The sequence below is a fragment of the Scatophagus argus genome, chromosome 22 (genome assembly GCF_020382885.2).
Source record: "Scatophagus argus isolate fScaArg1 chromosome 22, fScaArg1.pri, whole genome shotgun sequence".
NCBI lineage: Eukaryota > Metazoa > Chordata > Actinopteri > Scatophagidae > Scatophagus > Scatophagus argus.
Window position 1 is genome coordinate 12,638,852 of NC_058514.1, and position 22,916 is coordinate 12,661,767.

The 22,916-nt window shown below is 39.8% G+C and overlaps 1 protein-coding gene across 3 annotated transcripts in view; it reads left to right on the forward strand.

Annotated features, from left to right (window-relative positions):
* Positions 1-22,916, forward strand: part of rerg (RAS-like, estrogen-regulated, growth inhibitor) — a 36,497-nt gene that overhangs the window by 992 nt on the left and 12,589 nt on the right. For all 3 annotated transcript variants that reach the window (XM_046379157.1, XM_046379158.1, XM_046379156.1), the window contains exon 2: positions 6,402-6,556. In XM_046379157.1, the coding sequence (XP_046235113.1) occupies positions 6,496-6,556 (61 nt within the window). In that variant the 5' untranslated portion in view covers positions 6,402-6,495. The remainder of the gene's footprint in view (positions 1-6,401; positions 6,557-22,916) is intronic.

Here is a 22,916-nt window from a genome sequence, read left to right on the forward strand (position 1 = left end):
TCAGCACCAGGACTAAGTGAAGGCAGGAAGAGACTACAGAAACTCCTCTAAAACAAGTTACACATAAAGGAAAAGTTCATCTGGCATATGAGTCCCAATGAAATGTGGTTAGCTTAAGACTCATAGTGGTGTATATTTACTGTACTTAAGTACAATTCTGAGGTACTTGCAGTTTTCAGTTTATACTACTTAATACTTCAGCTCCTCTTATACGAGTTACTTTGCAGATTAAAATGGCATGTAAAAATATATTATCATCTTTAAAATGCACTTTTATAAAATCAATACAACTTTAAAGTGGTGTTAACACATTGCAATTATAATAATAATACAATAATATAATATTTCTAATAATAAATGCTCTTGATACTTTAAAGGTAAACTGGGGAGCTTTGATTGCTAGGGGCACAATGGAGCAATGTTTTTATGTGTGAGTCCTTTTGTTTGTATGGTGGCAAAAACCACAGAATGTAAATAGAACTTTTGTTTGTTTACAAGAACCCCAAAGGGCATCTTTAACTACATATATATATATATATTTTCCAAATACTTGAAATTTTGAATACAGGTCTCACTGTACTCGTAACAAAGCATATTCCACATTGTGGTATCTCTATTGTTATTTTAGTAAAGGATCTGGATACTTCTTCCGTCTCAGATGACTCATAAAATAGCTTGTTTTCTTCTCACTGACAGCAGTGAAAGACAAAATCTTTTCAGATATGAGTGCCTGCAAAGAAAAGCAGATCAAACAGACCTGGGCCAAAGACTATCAGTATGAGGGCTGTCTGACAGAGACCGGTCACCTCTGCACGACAACAGCCACCAGCGTCTGCAGCTAAAGACAGGGAAGTAAATCAGATTTCATTTAACAACCTGTGGGGTTACCATTTTTCTAAAGAGATTTAGTCCATAATTTCACTCATTGCTGATTTTTAAAAAACTTTTAGTTGTTTTTTTCAGACTTGTAGTTTCAATTTCAGGTGACTAAAATATGTTGTTTCTGTTTGAATATGGCATTGTAGCATTCTTTTACCCGCTGGTTTCACTGGTTTGTCTCCAGAGACGGTGTGCCAGTTCACTGTATGTATTTTGATGAGAGGCCTGTGGTTTGCAGTCTTTCTATAGCCTGTGGCGCAGCAGGTCTCCTCCCATGGTTTGGAGCTCAGAAGTCTGTAATCTCCCTGAACCACAGCACCACCACCCAGATTCATTTCTCAGGGAATAAAAAAGGAAAAAAAAAGACACAAAACCCAGCTGGGCACTCTGTGAAAAAGAATATACACGTGCCCATTTTGACAGTCTGGATGGGCTCCCTGTGGAGCAGAGGTTCATGGGTAAAAAAACCAAAAAGCTAAATCGTGGATACTAAGCAGGGGGCATCAGGGTTATTACTGGTGGATGATCTGGAATTGGAACTACTGATGTGGCTCAAACTGAAAGCTTTTTTTTATTTGCCAACAGACAACAGCTTTAGTCATAGAGACTCTTCAGCCATATAGAAAGTAGTCAAAGTAGTTCAACATAATGCAAACAAATCTAAATATAAAGAATAGAATGGAAGCTGTTGGCTTCAGCGTGAAGAGATGATCCTCCATATAGCAAGTTGGCTATTACTTAAGACAGTTGGAACTTGTTTTCAGTTTGTGCAATGGCGGTGGTGACTAATTTTTGCCCTGGGTTCTTTGTGTATGGGTTTGTCTTGTTGTTGCGCTTCTTTTTGTCCTTTCTGCTTTTGATTTGTGTTTACTGCAGCAATGTAGTTTGTACCGGTTGTGTTTAAATGCGTTGTTGTGATGATATGAGTAGGTGTTTTGAATTTTTTGCAACATTTTAATGTGCAGAAAAAGACAAGTAGAGAGAGGGACGAATTTCTCATAATGATGCGTCACTGCTGGATTATTCCTTTGGCAGAGACAATGTTGGATGGCTTTTTCTTAAGGCGGTTATAATCAGTGTCTTCACATCATCATTGGATCCATTTCAACAACCCGATCCAATGATTGTGTCTAAGTGAAAGTGGTTTGTCTGTTGTGGGTGTGTGCGCAGTAGTACACACACCCACAGACAAACCACAGCTTTTTATTGTAGTCAGTAGAACTTGCTGTCTGTCCTCAAGTACAAGCTTTCAGATGTGTTGAATTCTGTAGCTGCTTTAAGCTGTTTATTCTGCGACTTCCTTACATGACTGAGGTGTGTGCATGAGGCGGAGAGTGAGGACAGAGGGTGGAGTGGGTCGAGGCCATAAATGGCAAGATTTGAAAAAGAATGACCGTGTCATTGGGAGATACCCGTTGCGTGTTCCTCTTCCTCCTCTCTCACTGGAGTTTCCCTGCAGCTGCGTGGGAGAGCGAGGGAACACTGCAGTGGTGTGTGTCTGCTTACAGTATGTGTGAGATATAAAACAGATAGAAGGCAAGAACATAAAAGTGAGAAACAAGGCAGAGGGACCACAGAACAAAGTCAGCTGTAAGGGAGGAGAGCCACACAAGCTGTTCATGTGGGTTGCTACAATCCCATTCATATTTTATTTACATGCTACACAATGTAAACCAAAAAAATGACTGAAGATATTCCCTCCACACTCGTTCTTTCTCTTCCACAGGGACATTCGGCCTCAAACCTAATATATCTCTTATTGTGGTTAACCCTTGTGGCTGTCTGTGAAAATGTTGCAAAAACACTATAAGTGGATCTACTGATTTTAAAGCTAAACATGAAAATATATTCAGGCACGTGTATGCAAGCACGTTTTTAGCAGCTGAAAGGCTGGATATGGGACTAGTTTGGCTATCGTGCAAGTCACTGAAGTACCACTGAGGTATAAAAATGTTTTAAATGACATTGGACATGCAGTTAGCCTTTGAGATGCAGCATTCATTGGTTACTACGGCAGACAAGCAATACTGAATAAAATGTGGGTGAGATTCGTGCACCCACAGTTAAATATTTTGGACCTGTATGTGGCTAGATGATTATTGAATGTGTTTTTTATTTTGAAAAAAAATTAAAAGTTTTAGGTAAATATGATTATTCACTTTCTTGCTGAGTTAGATGAGAAGATAGAAAAAACCCGTCATGCTGAATATGAAACAAAAGCCAACAGTTTAGCAAAGAGACTGAAAACAAGGAGAAGCAGCTGACCACCAGCCCCTGATTAATATGTTATATCTCATTTGTAAAGTCCAAAAAAGAAATGATAAAAACAAAATGGTTTGTTCTTAGGCTCTGCACTAGTTTTGCATGGATTAAACAACTGAAATACACAAATGTTGCTCAGTGAGCTTTGAAGATGCTTGCAGGCAGATTTTGTTTAATTTGGACAGAGCCACACCAGCTGTTTCCACCCTTAATGCTAAGCTAAGCTAACTGGATGCTTACTGTAGCTGCATATGTAGCATACAGACATGAAAGAGATACACATCTTCTCATTTTACATTATAAATGTCAACAAGTCCTTTGACCCACAAAATACATCTCCCAAGTAAGATATTTTTTACATCCAGTAGGTTTAATTTCTTGTCTGTAAAACACATCGGCTCTTGTTGCAATGACTGGTTGTGTCATTTTTCTTGGGAAAATAGTCTCCAAATGTATAAGGCACAGTTATCATTTCTAACCCTTTGACAGCCATAACTGTTGGTGCTGGAGAACATAAAAATTACAGCTAACCAAGCTTTAGTTGTGGCTCATGCTGCATTGTCAACAATTGTTTTATCTCAGGTGGTAAAACACCATATGACCACCTCAGAAATGCTCATAACACCTCAACCCAAAGTGTAAAGACAGAACAGCATCTTACTACAGTTTTTTCAGCATTTCTGCAGTATCACACACTGTTATGACTGTACTCTCTGGTAGGTGGATTTGTGGGGTCCACATTAATAATGATGAATTAGAAAATATTTAAAGACCCTGGCTGTTGCCATGATGACCCTTGCTGAGAGAGACACAGAGATGGATGATCGACCTCCACTTGAGCCACACCGAGCGGCACACAGCCTCACCATATATGGGAATGTGTGTGTTGGTACAAAAGGGAAAAGGTTAGCGTAAGCCCTGAGTGTATGTGTGCTGCAGTGAATGAGGAGGGAAAGCAGTGGAAGTTTGCCACTTCATAACTTCAACCAGTGTGAACCTGGCTAACATGTTTCTGGCACTGACACACACACAAACACATTTTATAGCTATTATTTATCCGGACAGGGTGTACTGATGGTCTGTTTTCAGTTTTCTCCCATTTTTCTTGCTATATCTCATGTCAACCATGAACAGAGAGATGAGTGAAGACATTTTCTCGTGTGGTTACATTTACATAATAACAGCCACCGATGATAGATCGTTCCACAAACATGGTTGACATACTTCAGCAGGCTATATGCTGGTTTTCAGCATATAAGCTGCCAGCACAGAAATGTTTGGAAGCCAGTTTTCTGTCACCTTTGATCACTTACTAAGTGTGTAACACAATACAACGACAATTTTGGAATTACTGCTAGCTTGGAATGGCCAGATGTTGTTTTTTGCCACTTGATCACATCAGATTTTTTTTTTGTCATGTAGTTGTTTGACAAGTGATGATGAAAGCATACAGAGGTATTAGATAATATGGGGGGGGAAAACACATTAAATGCTGTCAATGCTCGGACAATATTCTGTTGTTGTACTTACTATGCAAACAAAAGTGATAACCATACTTGCAGTGAATGTTTTTTTTACACTTATAAAAACATGAGACGTAATGTGTTAATTAGTGAGCTTCAAGGCTGGTACATGGACTTTGTTGACAGAGCCAGGCTAGTTGTTTCCCCACTGTTTCCAGTCTTTTTGCTAAGCTCAGCTAACAGGTTAACTTCGTAGCTCATCCAACTCGGCGCCAAATATCTGTTGTTGAACACTAAACATTATTCTGTGTTTCAGCTGTATTATGCATCAGGGGTGATGACATACATCTCTACTGCTGTGTTTTAGTCAGGATTTTCTGCTGTGAGACTGCATCACAGTACTGCTCCAGGGGAAAAGTTTTCTTCTTGCTGCAGTGCTTCAGATCCCTCCAGTTACAAACACACTGTTATCAGGCCGCTGCCAAGACTGCGTAAATTCAACAAAACCATGTGCGTCAGCCTTGTGTGTTTGTTGCTGTATTATCTTAGTCAGCGTTTCTACTAATTGGACATCCAGCATATCCTTGAGCCAGTGTCGCTGTTGTCTGTTTGCTTTCGGTTCAAACTTGAAGTGCAGCCAGGAGAAAAACAGAGTGTGCTTGGGACAGAAGTTTGGAATCAATTACCTGGTGTGATAACTTCTACGCGGGTTGTTTTCTCATTAAACAGACCGGTGCCTGGTTGTTTTAATGGGCTGCGGCTGAACAGATGACTTCAGCTCCATGCGAGCTCTCCCACTTGAGTATCGGTCTTCTGTTCTCTTTTTCTTTCTTTCACAGCTTTTACACACCTGCAAGAAAAATCCCACTTAGGAAGTCAACAACTCCTCAAAAAAGCACTGACACCAGTGTCTCTGTACTACTTTGGTGTTTAAAGCTGAAAAATTATTGATTTGAGGTTTATTGCAAGAATGTAACAGCCACACACACCATATTAATTATTTCTTAGTCTGATTATTTGATTTATTGAATGCTGTCGCTATGTTTTAGAAGAGATTTTCTACAAATATTACAAAAATGCTTCTAAAATAACTCTGTAGCCAGCAGACAACAGTGTGTGTTTCAAAAATAAGCTGCGCATTTCAAAGTGTGGCACAATCACCCGTGACTGACCAATGTGGGTGCTTTTATTAAAATGTTTTCACATGTTAGACTGGTATCTGTTCCACAAAGGAACAAAAGGAAAAAAAAAATCCCAAAAATGTTGGCAATTCAAGCAAAAATATGCTTGAATGCATTACAAGTTCTGGTTCTTCAGGGCTGAAATATCAAAGTCCTGTGATTTTTGCACGCACCTCCAATATGACGTCCGTCAGATGAAGAGCAGCACTTCTTTTACCAAAAAAAAAAGTTATCAGGAGGAGATCTTCATCAAGGCAAGAACTGGGCTTCCTCCTAAACATATTTGGAAAAAACTAATTTGTAGTATACAAAAGTAATTTCTAGAATTTCCCTGTCATGATATACCTGACATACCTGACAAAGGGCCTTTTTCAGTGCCATCATTCACAGTCAGGCCTGCAGCCTGCTGACAAATCACTGTATGACTCACAAATGGTGGTGGAAGAAAGGACCTTTTGCTGAGCTAAAAGTAAAAATACCTTCAAGAAATATTAGCATCAACAAGGAAAACACAGCATTGAAAATCACTAGTAAAACAATCAAGCTGTCAGCGATGAAATGTATTGCATTGAAACTCTACATTACACGAAAAACATGTCCTACCTTGTTTCCTCAGACGCTGCTTCCTCCTGTGTGGATGAGAGGATGGATGGCTGACCTCAGATTTCACTGATTTTGTTTGCTGATCTTCGCTGGCCGCAGCTGCTGTCATGGCCAAAAGCCCAGAGGTGAAGCTGGCCGTCTTCGGCAGAGCAGGGGTGGGCAAGTCAGGTAAACTGCAGTGTGTGTGTGTGTGCGCGTTGTATTTATCACAGGGTTATCACAGGTTCTTACAAAGGCTTCTCTAAATCTGATGCTTGGGAAAGACATTTTATAATCCATGCCAGTCTCTCTGTCTTATTTTTCTTTCATTCCAAATACCAGATAGACATTTATCCTCTTTAAAATCAATTTCAAAACTTCCCTGCTTTGTATCAGCAGGTTCATGGGTCACCTGTTTCGGCCTCATTTATGTTGCCACTGTGAGTCTCACCACAGCCTCCGCTTTCTCATGCTTTCCTCCATCATCCTGTCAGTGTTTTTAAACTCACAGTAATTTCTCCTCATACTCAATTTATTTGCGTAATCAACACCACAGTAGGAGGTTGTTTTTGGTCTAGCTTAAATACCTTCACTCCCACAGATAACTCAGTTGAGTCATTATCATTTGCTTTCAGCAGTCCTCTATAAGCTGTAGCAGCTCAGCCTCAGTTGGTGCCCTTGTATGTTTTCTCCAGTAGCTATAACAGTAACACAGACCATATGTTTCCTGTCGGCCACGAAACAAGACAGATTACTTCTGTGTAGCGATCAGCTGTTGGAAAACATGCTTTGGGTTCTCTTGCATGTCAAAGGAGGCCATTAAAATAGCTGAGGAGGTCAGCTGAAGTACTGTACCGAAAATTATATTGACCAGGGAGTTCATAACTTCAGCAGAAAAGAGTGCAGTTGCAGTAAAACATGGCAGTGAGGCTGACAGTGCCTGATATGCTAGTTTGAACCTTTGCTCAGAAAAGGAAGATCTTGAAGCTCCAATAGGTAACCTTTTTCTTTGGGCTAAGTAACGCACTGTTAACCCTGACCGTCTCCTCGCTTCTTCTTCATCACACTGTTGTCATTGCTTCTTTCCCCTCACAGTTTTTATTGCTCTGCAGCTGATAACCGCATGTTCTCCAAATACCAGAAATGGGTGATTAGGTTATCATTCAGGTTTTGGGCATTGTGGATGTCTTTAAAAGCTGCACCTTAGCGATTGTTATTGAATCTGAACACTTGCAAGAACACGTTCATCTCCTATCCAGCTTCACAGCAGCAGAAACACAGGTCAAAACAATAACTGCTGATAAACAAAAAGCATCTCAGCTTGTTGCAGCCAGCACAACAATTTTCATGTTTGTCCAATGGAAAAGAGCAGAATGTAGCTATTAGTTTGCGTATATGCTGGATTTACACATAGGTTTCAGTGTGGGCAAACATTTTATCATCACTGGCAGATAGTAGACATCCATGGGATCATGAATATACCCTTGAAGAAAAAAACTGCAGATAGATAAAACAAGTAAAAGAAGACTAAATGTCTAGAGCCACGCTCGCAGCTCTGTGAAGCTGCACAGTGGATGCATTGAGCTGAATGCTAATGTAATCATCTTGACATTCTCACAATGACAACATGCTGAAATTTTGTAGGTATAATATTAACCATGTTGATCACCATTTAGCATGCTAACTTTTGCTAATTAGCACTAAACAAAAGGTGATTTCTTTAGCTTTGAAGTTATTTGGTCATAAAATATTTGGTATTTGGACTTCCAGAACAGCTCAGTCTTTGTTGACTGGTATTTGGGCTGAAGGCCAAAGGTTGTTTATGAGGCTAAAACAGTGACAGTGAATTTTGGCATTTAAAAAAAAATTGGCACTGAAAGCCAAACATAAACTAAAAAGGGAAACATTGGTACTTAGCTTCGGGTGAACTTGTTGAAGTAACTTGCTGGGGGTGCTGTGTCTAAGCCTCCAATGCATGGCAAATTTTATTTTATTTTCAGTGCAAAAATGCATTGTCACTGTGTGGAAGAACCAAGAAAATTAACTGCAAATCCTCAAGTCAAACAAGGATGTCAGTATTTTAGTTTTAACCTGCTTCTGGTGACAAACTCATTATTTGTTCCATGGAAAACTCTTAAATACTACTCGCCTCTTTTACACTTGGACATTTGATTTTCACGTGGACATTTGATTTATGCAGCTCTGCAGTTGCCCGATCCTCTTTCTTCAGCCTCCTGCATCCCCCTGTTCTTTAAAATGCACACGCAAAAACAGACACACAGCAGGTTAGTAGTCATTGTTGTCACATCTGAAGCTACATGTAGCCCTGGTGATCCTTTCAACAATGAACAGCTCTCATCTAAACATAGCCCTTTAGTGGAAGCCCACACATGTTAATGAATCAGCCCTCTCACCAGTGGGCAAAACCGGGTTGTAAAATATGCTGCCACTTCATGCACAACAGAGGAAAAAATAAACAATGCCGTTTAACAGATTTTATATATTGTTTTTAAGTTTCTGGTGTGTTGGAGTGAGCACTCTTGTATTTACTGTACTTCCCATTACAGTTAAAGGGGATATATGCCTACTATGTCAACATTTAGAGAGACTTAAGTGTCCACGAACAAGATACTAAAATCCTGTTTATTATTTGACATCTGACCTCCTTGAGTGTTAAAGATTCCTGCTGTGACAAGCAAAGTCTAATTACATTTTATCAAGCAGAGTTAAATAGTGCTGGGAGGACCAGCTGATTTAATCAAGTAATCAACAACAGTGTCGTAATCGATTAACCAATTGAAAAATTGTGTGTGAAAATTAGCTTTTTTCTGTTTAGTATGACTGTAAATGGATTATCTTGGGGTTTTGCTGGTTGGACTAAACAAACAATCTGAAGACATATCCTTGGGTTTAGGAGACCTTTGAAGAGCAGTTTTTAATATCAACTGGCTTGGCGACTAGTGGAAAAACCAGTCATTAATACACAAAGTGTGGGTGTTAGTTTCTGTCAAAATTTGATGCTGAAATTTGCAGTTCTTCCATTGTTTGAGACATTTCTGCCTTGACCAAAGTGGTTGACAAACCACCATACTTCTTGCTCCACACTCTTTTAGTGACCTTTTGACCATATCTGCAATCTCTGCATATAATGCTCCACAGTAAATGTTGTTTCAGAAGCAAATCCCTCCTGACAGGAAAATATATATAAACTATATTACTTCCCCTTCAACAGGTGTTTCCATCTTGACTTTGGACAACATGTGCATTTGAGTGTTCATGTGATGCTATTCAAGTGTATCTGTGATTTTGTGACTTTAGTGATCACTCACATCCAGAAGCTGCTTGTTCCCCTACTGGGTGGAAAAAATGTGTTCCTAACAAGCAGGAACAGACGTGCTGGGTGTCTTGGTGTTGTGGGGGTTTTTGCTGGTCTGACCTGGACTCCTAGAGAGTGATCTGGTCCTAATAAAGAGCAGAGAGTATTAACTTAAGTGTGACTGTTCTGGCACTTGGGTTTATTGACCCAGTGGAGGGAAACTGTGGTTGGGAACTAAGATAAATTTGTTCAATTACTGTACCTCCAAGTTGGTCGCTGTTAAACACATAAGCACAGTAGTTATTTTTACACAGAGATCACGCAAACAACACTGGCATAATGATTTTAGAAGCCTGTTTGCTTGCGTCCACATCAGGCAGCACTTTCTAAACAACAATAACGCCACAACATGGCAATAACAATCAGTCACTGTCCTTGTCAGCTTAGAGGTGGAACAACAATGACCCCCCCACCCCCCCACCCCATTCCATTTTAGTACCTTGATAAGGAACAATGAGGCAGAATAAAGGCACAGTATTCCTGCCTGAACAGATTGTGTAAAAGGAGCTCATGAGTTGGTTAAGTACTCGCTGGCAAAGTGTTGGGAAAATTCGCTGCGTACTCTGCAAACACAAATGTACAATATCTGTTATCATTGTATTTCACTCCATTATGGAGATACACCAAAGAACAGTTTGTAGCGTACAGCATAAATCCAGACTGCTGCACATTATTTGTTCATCACAACACAGCAGATTAACAACTAGCAGTCGCTAACATTATGTAGCAGTTAGCAGCTAAAGAGTCAAACATTTTCCTTATGGGTTGGTAGAGACAAAAAGAGAGCAGGAAGAAGAGTTAATGCTGAATTTACATTTACCAGGTGGACAATGACATGACGCCCAACTCAACGAATCAGTGGACCAACATGAATACACTGGGACCTATTCATAAAACATTGCTCCATAGCACTACTAGTGGTCAAAAACTCCACACTGTAGCTTTAAAGTTGCGCTGCACCCAAGTGCTTAAAAATTGATGGCAAGTTTGGGGTAAAAACAAAATTTACTTCCTAAAAAGCTGAACCCTAAATTAACTCCTTTTTTCTACTTTTAGTTACTACTTTTAGTAATTTAATAAAAGGGCGAACTAATAATTACTCACAAAAACCTGACTTTCATTAAATGAGATGAATAAAATATGCCAGTTTACAGATGTGAAAACACTGGCAAGCATACACTTTCACATATAGTGAAAAGCCCTGAAAAAGGGCTGGATGCTCTTTTGGGAAATTAACTTTATGTGGTGCGAAGTGGCAGCTCATAAAACATCTCATCTCTCTTCAAACATTCCGCCTGCCTCACTCCCCTCAGCCTGTCTCACGGCCAGAAAGAACAATAACTGAAGAGTAACAAAGGCGCAGGCCAACATTTGTCTGCCTCAGAAATACTACTGTTTACCACTTCCAAAGCTGGAAAAGGACCTGGAGTCAGCCTAATGCACGTATGATGTAAACAGTCATTCAGAGGGCAGGCAGGCAAGACAAAGCCTCAAAAACAACTTTGCACAGAGCAGCAGCTACTGTGTCGAGCTGAGAAGCGCCGCTTTTTTTATAGTCTTTGGAGTTGACTGTTATTGTCATCCAGAGCAGTCACATAACTGTCTCCTGCTATCGTTACACGCTCATTCAAATCCCCAAGGCTCTTTAGAGTGGTGTACAGTACAGTACATGGAAAGATAGATTGAAGTATAAATGGAAAAATAAGAAATAAAAAAATAAGAATAAAATATAAAAGACAACATCTAAGTTATATGGAATATTACACCAAATACCACTAACACTCACTAATCACAGGAAAGGACACCATTTCATAAAGAACTGACTCTTCACATATTTTGCAATTGGTGTTTAAGCCATTTTGCTTTCTCCCTTGTTTAACATCTAATGCAGGTCAATTTTACTAATGCAGCTGCATCCCCTATAATGATTTTACAGGCTTGTCAAGCGGCCAAAAATAATGCAAAAATATCCAATCCTTTTTTTTTTTTGAAATTATGGGCTTGTTTCTGTTTTGACCACAACAACGTTACTGTAAATGCAATAAAAGCTTCCCAACAAACATGTTTGCTTATAGAGCAGGGACTCTGTCCTTTGTGAGAGGCAGTGAAACAACAGCATTATTGCATTACTGGGAGTGATGAAAGGTTTAAACATTTTTGCGAGTGCTGAAATATTTTATATAGCATTGTGGAACTTTAATTCCTTTTAATATAATACAGTCTATGAAGAAGGCGAGGTACAAGATAACAGCATGTCTATAAATGATTTTGACAATATTATATCACGAGCTCATGATAACAGCTTCGAAATAGGCTTCCTGCTGAAATATGGCACAGCCAACCTTTTACACTCACTATTACAGTTATCATGCCGCTTCCAAAATCAACTTCCTGTGATGCCTGCAGGAGGAAATGAAAGTCCTGGAAAGTAATTAAATAACATCCATCAGATTTTCTGCGCATAGCTTCTAGCTCTTCTCCGCCAAGCAATTAACAGGGTGCAGAGGTGTGCAGACAGTTGCTCATCCTGTTGTTCGGGTTTCCAGGCACGTCATTGGCCTTTGACAGCTGAGAGAGCCCGCAGCTGTGAAGTTGGCTGGCTGTTTAACTCCCATGATTACATTCTGCATGCCGGACTCGGTGAGCAGCCGTAATGTATGACTCATCGAATGCATTATGCTGTGGCACAAGGGCTCTAATCAGCGTGGCAAAGGCAGATTTTAGTCTTTTGGATAAGAGACGAATGAAAAGGTTCTAGAGTGGCTTTCAGAGCAACTGGAGTGATGTATTTAGATGAGGTGTCTGCTGTACAGACCATTGAGTTTCTTTTGTGTACATGAGTGTGCTACATAAGACTTTAAAGTGTTATTTAGTTAAATTGTTGTATGTGTTCCCTTTGTGTTGAGCTCAGACCCGTGGCATCTTGCCGTCATGTGGATGTAAAGTTAAGTCAGCCTTGGAAACAGTACAATTAGGGCAAGGAATGTAGACTAAGACCAGTAAATTACATTATGAGGCTGTGTTGGGGTAGGATAACAGAGCGATTTACAAGTCATTCCAGGGTTATTTTGTGTTGCTGAGGGGAATCTTAGGATGTGTGTTATCTTTGAGGAAGAAAAATGCTTTGGTGAAGTACTTTCAGGAAAGGAATTTGTTGGGGGATTTGCAGTGACACAGAAGTTGTATGTTATTCCTTCCAGACGCAAGTGTTTTATCTGAGCTACCTGTGCATTAATACACAAAACGGGCACAGATGATGAAATGTCACAGACATTAACTTAATTAACAGAAATGTGACGAAATGATGAATGTAATGTAAAAGGGGTTGCTTGAAGTGATGAACTCTCAGAGAATGATCAAACTCTTGAAACCCTAAATTCTTCGGAGGATTTAAGCGTTTTTTTGGCTCATTGTTTTGGTCGTGTATCACTGTTCTCCCACCCAACATCAAGGCTTACATTTAAAGTTAGCGGCTAGTTGGTGAACAAAGTGGAGGACGCAGCTGGATATTATCAACAACGGTTGCTTGAGAGCAAAAAAGGAGCAGTAAGAGAGTAAATATTAGACATTCACCAGGACACAAACACAGTCCTGCCAAATGTATTTTTTGGCAGCTTGAGCACCACAAACAAAGTGCTGTCTTGTTCCATTATTTTCTAGAAAAGGCAGACATCTCTACAGTCCATATCTCTGCAAAACTACTCACACCAAAACAATCTAGATGGATAAATAGCACTCCAGGTAGGAATAAAAATTCTTGACTTTAGGGTGAACTGTCTGCTGCCCCAAGTGGTTAAAAAAATAGCACCAAGCCTGTTAGCATCAATATTAGAATGATGATGTGAATCCAGTGGAGATAAATGGATGATTAAGTGAATAAGTCTATCAGAAAACAAAGGAAACAAAGGCTGAGAGAGAACTGATTAAATCAGATTATCAGCTGTATCACCTCTTTGTTCTTTCTTACTCATCAGGTTAAAGGTGAACAGCATCTTAAGCAGGTTAATTTGGACTTTAAAATGGGCACTAAAATTGGGGAAATTTCAGTTCCTCGGGCAGCTGAGACAGGTCGGGCAACGCTGCAGTTTTATGTACAAACACACCTGTCTAAATAAGATATTTAATCAAACAACAAGGTCAAAGTGATTATGTAATTGCTCGAAGAAAACTGTTTCCTGTTGCAGAAAAATAGTTTCCCACCTTGGCAGGGTGTTATTCATGTCATACAAATAATTTCTTCAGAAACTGAATGAATTAAATTGACCTCTCATTCTGGTCATTGGCAATGCTATTGTCAATTTTGCTGCTAATGATGCTGCTAAGATGCTTTCAGGCATGCGAGCAATACTCAGTAAAGGTGTTCATAGTCCACAGAGAGTGAATCTTAATGATTGTGGTGTTTTTGTGCCTCCACAACTTTGACATTTTTGGTTGAGAAAGAAATCTCTTGACAACTACATGTTGCTTTGCAATGAAATATTGTACATTCAGATATTATAATCATGTTGGCATTCCTCTAATTTTTCATAAAGCCCAAAGTGAGGACTTACATTTTGAGCATGTGTTTTGAAAACATTTTCATTTGCTTTATATGCAATCATACTGCATCGAAAACTCACCTTGTATTCTGTCTGAACACAGTTAGTCTTGTTACAGCACATGAGTGTTATAATTTTGACAAATTAAGAACAAACTGTGTAGCAAATAGTATTTTTTCAATTTCAACTACAGCAATACATAGTGCAACTAAGGGGCAGCACTTTCTGAAAGGCAAGTAGGCCGGTCGGTCCTCCGTTACTGCAGCCCAACAGCTCCGAGGCTTCTTTAAACCGTCAAAGACCCTGAATTCCCTCTGCGTTCCTGCACTATGCTCGTCCTTCTCCATCCTCCTCCGCCTCCTTCTCTCTTGAATGAGTTACCTGCGGCTCAGAGCTCCCTTTCGTCCTTAGAAAGGAACGAGGTGTCTCTGCTGTTCACCTTATCTTTTTGAGCTCTCTGAAAGTTGCCTGTTTCCGTGTCCTAACCTTTCTTCAGTGTTTCTATTTACCTATTCACTCCTTCCACAATGCACCCACGGGTGTAGAGAGGATTTATTTCTGGAGTGAATTTCCTGGTGGCCAATGTTCTATGCCTTAAATCGGTATAAATATCAGGAAATTAATCAGTCTCTCCATGACACACACAAAGACATGGTGGGCCTATCAAGAGAAATGATTGTGTCACAGGAAGGTGGGCTTCCTGTAGTGGTTGTGCTTATTTATACTGTTGGATTATTTTTAGAGCACATCTCATCCTTCTCCTCCGCCTCCACATATTGTCCATTCTCCACCCGTAGAGTCTGCTGCCGTCCTCGGCCAGCGTGTGAGTCATCACTGGCTATTTCCCTCCTTGATTTTAACAGCTTTGGTCTCTGGAGATTAGTGATGCATTTTAAAATTTCATGATAGATCCATCAAGTATTTTCTTTTTTTTTATTTGCTTCTGTAGCCGCGTTTTCAGTTGAGCTTCAGGTTAATGTTTAATATTAAGGGCTTCAGTGATTTTTGATTTATTCAACACTGTTCCCTCCCACCTCAAACAGCTTTTTATTTTCTTCATTAATGCAACAACTTCGTGTTAACTGAATCTCCAAATTTTGATTAAGAGCTTTACTCTGTATGTATTAATTTTGGTGCCACTTAGCACATTTAGCACATTGTCGCTGCCTAGGAAGAATCACTTTCTGTCCACATTACAACAAGCTGAGCACAACAAGGATCACTCACATACAAAGGAACATCACTGCTCAATCACATGCTGGCCGCTTGTGTTTTCTCCTGCAATGTTCCCATTCCATCGTTGGAGGAGATTCTTGCTTGTGAAGGCAACATTAAGAAAATTGAAAAAAGGTGTGCCAGTCTTTTCCTTTCAGCAGTACACAGCAAGCAAAGACAGCTGCAAACCCTCTGCTCATCGTGATCAGTACATGTCACAGAAAGATTGGTGGGCGCTAGCAAGATGTTCGGGTAAACGGATGGGCCAACAGAACGTATGTTGTTGTTGTTTTCATTTATTATTTTAACAATAGCGATGACAGACCACAACAGTGACAGGAATCATTTTCAATGGCCGTATGCATTTTGGAAGCCACTGACATACTCCCCATTTTGTGACTTTGTTTTTTTTTTTTTTTGTTTTTTGTTCGGATCAGTCTGGGATGCCTGCAAAACTTGTGACTTGTTGACCACATTTTAACAGTGGCCACCTGATAACGTCGAAAGGGTACATTACAAAATTTGCTTTCCTAAGCCAACATTTGAAAATATTTTGCCTCTAAGAACACAGGTAACACGGCTGACAAAACACCCGTGGTGATGATGTTAAAGGTTAAACAAGGTACTTCCCTTTTTCCCAGCTGTTCTCCATACACACTGCTTCACCTTTCTGCGTGTAGTCACAGTGCCGATCACTCTCTAAGGTGTGGTTGCCCTCATCTGCCTCACACATGGCTCTTGATGAATAGCACTGCAGTGCTATTGTTAGAGACTAAATTAAAGGGATGAATGTGGCGTTACGCCCTTCCTGTTCCAACCTCACAAATGCGAGTTTCTGTCCTTTTGCATCTTCAGAGATGTGAAATCAAAGCCTCTCGGGTGTCCCATTTTACGGAGCCACAGGGCCCCGAGGAGAACGACTGCCTTTCCCTTTGCCATTGTGTGTTCATGGAGCTCGTCCAAAGCTGAGCGGAGGGGAGTTTGTCTGACCTTTACTCTCATTCAAAGTGAATTTGATACATACGGCGACTTGTTGTGTTCAAAGAGACACCCATGTTCATAGTGTGAAGGCAAAGTGTATTCAACCGGAGGGGCACTGAAAAGTTGAGGCATTATATAAGGCAGACTAATGTTTCTCAGAGGGTGGCCAAACAACTTTGTGCAAACAAAGTGACTGAATCAGCTATGCCAATATGATGGAGTACTGGGGGCACTTGACCAGAAATTTAAAAAATAAATGAATAAAAAATCTGAGATTTAAGGCCTTGCTGAGTCTCACAGCCAGAGTTTCTACAGAATCGCTCACCCATTCTGCAGTTGTCTCATACTGGTTTTAAAAGTCAAGTTCTGGTGACCAAACCTACTGACAAAGTATGATCAATCTATATCAATCTATCTAAGAGACCTAATTAGATTTTCTTCTAAGACGTGTTTACATTATATTGACTGTCCCCTTTGGTCGCAGAGTCATTTCCTAGAGCTGCTCTTATTACAAAAATAATTTCATTAGTTGAGTCAAATTTCTGTGGACCTCAGTGTAGATATTACTGAACAATTTTGAGGACACACAGTACCAGACTCAGATTGGCTGAAAACAGCAGGTCATCTAATTCAAAGGAAGCAGCTAATGTTGCCTCGAGCCTCTAGAACTGAGCAGATATGAGGTCTGCTAAGCTCACTTCTTTCTAACTCTGCACCCCCAGATTTTTTTCATTTTCAGTCTTGAACTGAGCCAACAGTGTCTCAAGTGACATCACTCTGCCTCTATGCAGCTTTTATCACATATGCTGTGTGTTAAATCAGTGGTACTGTCCATGCACTGCAAATTCCCTGGTTAGAGTCCAGTCAAGGACATTTATTACATCTTTCTCTAACCTCAACCCTCACCTCCCTTTCTTGTCTTCTCCTAGCATTTAGTCATGTTTCTGTTGATCTACGAAACGTCAGCTCTATTTTGGTCTTCACCAGCTTATATTGATCTCTTTAGCCAGTAAATTGTGCATGTCACCATCTAGTTGGTGTATGCTGCTGAGCAGGTGCTGTATGCACTTTATATTAAAGCTTTTTACTTTGAAGAGCTGCCTATTCTGGATTGAAACACGAGTAGAGAGTCTTTTGATTATATACATATATGTTTATGTAGAAGACACTTTAATTTCCTATAACAGGGCTCTGTGTGTTGTCTACAAATCTGTCAACACAAGATAAAGATTATTTTTCTCTGTCTTGGCAACATTATTGGGGTAATTACGCCGCTCATGATTGCAGCAAATCCCTCTGCATCAGAGTTTGATAGAGGGTGATTTAATGGCTCAGGAGAGAAAAACTCTGCTCCTGATGGTTTAATTGCAGTTTGGTTTTTATGAGAACTTGCCTTCGGGCAACACAACCAATCTAGCTGCCAAAATGCCTTCCTGTGACACAGGGAATGTGTTCACTGCACAACACATTTAAACTGTAGGCTGTATGCCAGCCACAGGCTGGAAGCTGCTCGCATTGATGTTAAAAGAGAGATGCATTAATTTTCACTGCTGGTCTTCTTTTGGGCAAAACTGGGTGACTTATGATTCTGTGAAGTTTTAGAAAGGAACTTATTTATCTATTATCTATACTATATTTATCTTTTATATTAATATCATACTACAGCTAAAGTGGTAGCACTTTTAGTCTATGCTGGGAGGATGGAAATTAAGTGGGAGTTTAAAAAGGGTTCATGCAAAACTCCTCAGCGCTCAAAGGTTGTTTAAAAATTTAAAAGATGTAATTTACCCAATGTTTACAGAAATGAGCCTAATTATTAATTATCCCATAGCTAAAGGTTAATTAAGCATGGCTGAAAATGGAAAGCTGGTCTATTATCCACAGAAGAGCAGTTGCTCTGATTATGCCCCACATCTCATTAATTTAAATGGTGATAACCAGGAATCTGCAACCCTCAGTAATTAATGAGTTTAGGTTCATGCAGAGAGAAAGTGAGGAGTCATGTGCTGATAATTGGCCAGCTGTAAGCTGATCTGGAGAGATGGTTAGATTTCTTGAAGTATTACTGGTTTTGTATTTTGGGGAAAATACCATCAATGATGCATATTACCCACGTCTACGAAGTTAAGCAAACACTCACAACAAAGGAGAAAGCTTTTCTTTTCTCAAAAGGCTCATATGCAATTTATGGCGATAACAGAAGCAGACTTACACTCACAAATAGTAATTTATGAAAAAATGGTCCTTGATTTCAGATGTTGCATAAAAGCAGGTCTCTAGCAGATGAGCACTGATGACATCTGGCAGATTTTCTCAGATTTTATATTTTATACATTAGCTCTGTGAGTTGGTTGAATGCTATCCATGGCTGACTACTTAATGTTTCCTGCTGACTTGCTTGAAAGGATACCCATGTTGTGTATAAATGAAGACAGATGACGTGACAGCTCCTCACCATTGAAGCTTATACATTGATCGCCCCCTGCTGGCTGGCTGTGATGTACGTAATAAACTCCTCCCCTTCCATGTTAGCAGATGGGACATGGGCTACACTAAAAACTAAAATTGCATATCAAATAGTCTTTCCCTATTTTATTTTTATTTGTTTATTTAATGTTGATGAATTGTCAAGGGTAAACCTTTCTGACAAGTCTGTTTTTAATTTAGTATTCATTATTATATATTTTGGACGTCATGTCTTCAGCTGAGACATGACATCCACAAGTCTATGATGATTTGGTGTAGATGTGGATTACTCTTAGTTCAGTCAAAATGAACAAGGACATGCTGCTACCAAAATGCCTTATGCCAGTGGACAATTTTAGTGTTTCTGATAAGCCTAAAATGGGTGCTTACAGATTTGGTACTGATTTTTGGTTTTTTTTTTTGCCAGAACTTGTGCTTTGTCTGCTGCAGTTCAAAACCACCATCAAAACCTGAATCCCCCTGGACCCCAGCTCACACAAAGTGAAATATTTGTTCCCAGTCAAACCAGACAGTGACGTCATCACTTGTGGGAGATGACATGTTTACTGTTGCCTTGTGTGTTATTGTTACTCTGCTTATTTTCTACTTCCCACAAACTTTCTACTGGCCAAATAACAGAATAAATATGCATGGAGTCTGGTGGCAAGCTGTAATCTGATCTGGAAAGGGGCTGAGATGATAAGATATCTGACTTGATCTCATTTATATCTGACAGTAGACAGAGATTTAATATTTCCTCTTGCACCATGGGGACTCCACCAATTCCCTCTGCCACAGACTTACATACATTTCCTTATAGTGAGAATTACAGCTTATGTCTATCCAGCAGTTCCAGAGAGGCTTGGTGTTGGTGGTTTGGGATGCTGACATGCCCCAGGGAGAGACTGGTGGTGAAAGGAACTCTGGGAAAGCTCTGGGACGGGGACCAGTGGCCTGACCTATTGTCCAGGAAGTGGTTTGGGTGCTTCTGCTAATTTGTTTGTCTGTTTCTAGGATCAGTGCGTGTGAAGACATGCATGTCTGTTTACACAGAAGAAAACACTGGTTGAGTTTGTATATTATGCTTATAATTATCCTTCAGTGGAAGTGATTTAGTCCAGTAGCACCTTGTGTAAATGCTGAAGCTCTGCAGATGTTTAGGATTAATGATGAAGCTTTTCTGAAGTGATTCTGCAAAGCCAGGGGACTGAAAGGGTCTAATTTTATCACTTTCCCTTTAAAAGCTGAGTAGATTTGCAGGAAATCACAAATCAATAATCAGTACACAAAGCTGTGCAATTTATAAATCAGTGATCAACATCTCTGGTAATAAGTGGTGAGGATATTGACTGGGAATGAGGGCTAGCAGTTTCAGCTAGTTATGTGTTTTTAAATCTCAAACTACGTGAAAATTGGAACAGAAGTGTCAGTTGTGTTTTTGCAGTGAAGGATACACTGAATGGCAGAAAAATCCTGTTGACACCGTATTTCATAACATCTTAGTACTTCACAAGCATTTGCAAGCACATCATATGCAAATGTTACTTTCCAACACAGCAGCAGGGCAGCAACCGTCTGCATTTTTTCTGACAGAAATGCAATAAAACCTCAGAAACAGTACGGTTAATGATTCACCTCTCTTCTATTCACATAAAACACGAGAAAAACAGTGCTTCCTGCCAGCAGAGGAGCAAATTTACAACGAGTCTGGTGACATCAATCAGCACAAGCAGCTAAACGCGTTGTTCGGTGTGTGTGTGCAACGGAACTGGATTTTTCTTGACTATTTTTATGAGTTCTTGCAGGAGAGTTTATGTCACTCAATTATTTACATTTCTTGCATTCTTAATGTTTCACAGCTTTCATGAACTTAAGAGAGATGAAGTTATTCATGTGGTCGCAGAACATTCAGTTACATATAAAAAATGTATAATGATTTGGGTGAAGCACCAAATGCATACATGCTGCAATAAACAGCATGTTTTCCATCAGTACTGTCCAAAAAAGGCAAAGATTTTCAGGCTTGCACAACATGCACAGATTGCAAAACTATTTACTGTACTATACTAACAAATGCATTTCACCTTGCACTTAATTTATACCTTTAGGGGCTGATTATTTTATGAAACAAAAAATCACTGCCATGCAATGCCTGAAATAATACTGCACTCTGCCTTTGGATAATTGCAGAATGTGAGGAATGCAATACCTACAAACAAAATGTGTTCTCTCTTTCACTAGGTGTCTGTTTGTCAAACTATTAGTATTTGCATGTAAATAAACATTTGAGATGATTCATATGTAATATGACCTAACCCTAGCCATAACAAATCAAATTAATTCCTTTAGAGTCAAAAGGAGCTCATGACAACTGCTAACTAGAAAGGATAGTTTTAGCAGTAGTTTAGCAGGGTTTTTTATTCCACATCACAACTGGATTTATCTTTGGTCGCATTAAAGTATGTGGACCAAGTATCTGAATTACCAAGATGTCAGTTCATCCATGCATCCATTTTCTATACCGCTTATCCGTCAGGGTCGCAGGGGAGCTGGAGCCTATCCCAGCTAGATGTCAGTTTATCAGAATTGAAAAAGGGGGGGGGGGGGAGTAAAAATGAATTTTGCTTTTGTTGTCAGAAAGGCTATCTGTAGGTATAGTATCTCACTAACCAGTGTTCACTTGATATATCAAGCACTGTTGTTATGCTGTCTGCAGTTGTACAACCACAGATTATGTAATTGTGTGTTAGCTCAGTTTTGCAAAAACTACAAACTGAAAAAGCCTTTTTTATTAAATGCTGATACTTTTTGCCTGCTTGCTGCTGCCTGATTTTTTCAGTCGGACCGAGTCTAACTATTTCTCTTCCAGTCTTACCTACACAGCTGGCCTGTATGACATGAACTGACATGACATGAACACAATAGGTACAAAACTTAACTGCAGCTGCACAGCACTGGGAGAGCAACACTTGTCAGCCAGTAAAGAGGTGTTTTTGTGGCCGAAGGGAACCAAAGAGCCATGGGTGTCCGTCTGATGGCCGTGGGGAATCAATAGAGACCGTTCAATGAGTAACACAGTGCCGGCTCAGAACGGGGCCATGGGTGCCGCTAATTGCTCTGGCTTTGTTTGCAATTAGTCCAACATTCTGCTGCTAATGTGATTAGGTCACTTTGGACAAAAGCGTTTTTTGGCAAACACCTTGCATGGATGATGTGTTTGACGTAAATCTGAAAACTCTCCATCCATCTACTCAGAATGGCCCTCTGAAGTTTGGGGTAGAGAATTTCATAAAACAGGTCCATTTTTTTACTCAGCTGCAATATTTGTTGGGAAATATCAGGTTGTTAAAAACCAGTTTATAGCTTGAAAATGTGAGAGACATGATAGCCCACCTCCAGTAACAGGCTATTGATTTTGTCAGCATGCCAGATAGTGGATCTTATGTGGCAACAGCTCCAGTTGATATGGCAGGAAAGTAGCATGCTGTTTGTGTTGCCATGTTAAAGTTGTATCATCAGGGAATAAACACCAGCAGTAGTTTCTCCTCCACCCCCATATTCACCCTAACACTGTACAGAAATTTGATTTTTTGTGACAAAGATGGCTTGATGTCATCATACCTCCACTGACAAGGAGACAAGATGAAAGTAGGTGTTATTCAATTTTAAGAAACATATTTCCCTGCCAGATGTTAGGTGATGAAATCTATTGACATGGTGCCATTGCCACAGGAAACCTGACTGAAGACTTTGGATCTTGACAGTGAGTGAGAGTACAACTCTTGAAGGAAAAGAAACAAGATATTCTTACTTTTACAAATGACTGTATAAGGTGAAAGTGGTTGTGTGCACCAATTATCATAGGATTCTGCAATTCCCCTCAGCTACACAGAGCATTTGAGCTCCTTTCAGCTCATTGTTATATTATTCCCTGAGGAGTTGGAGGAGACCAAAACACAGGAGTGAATTTACA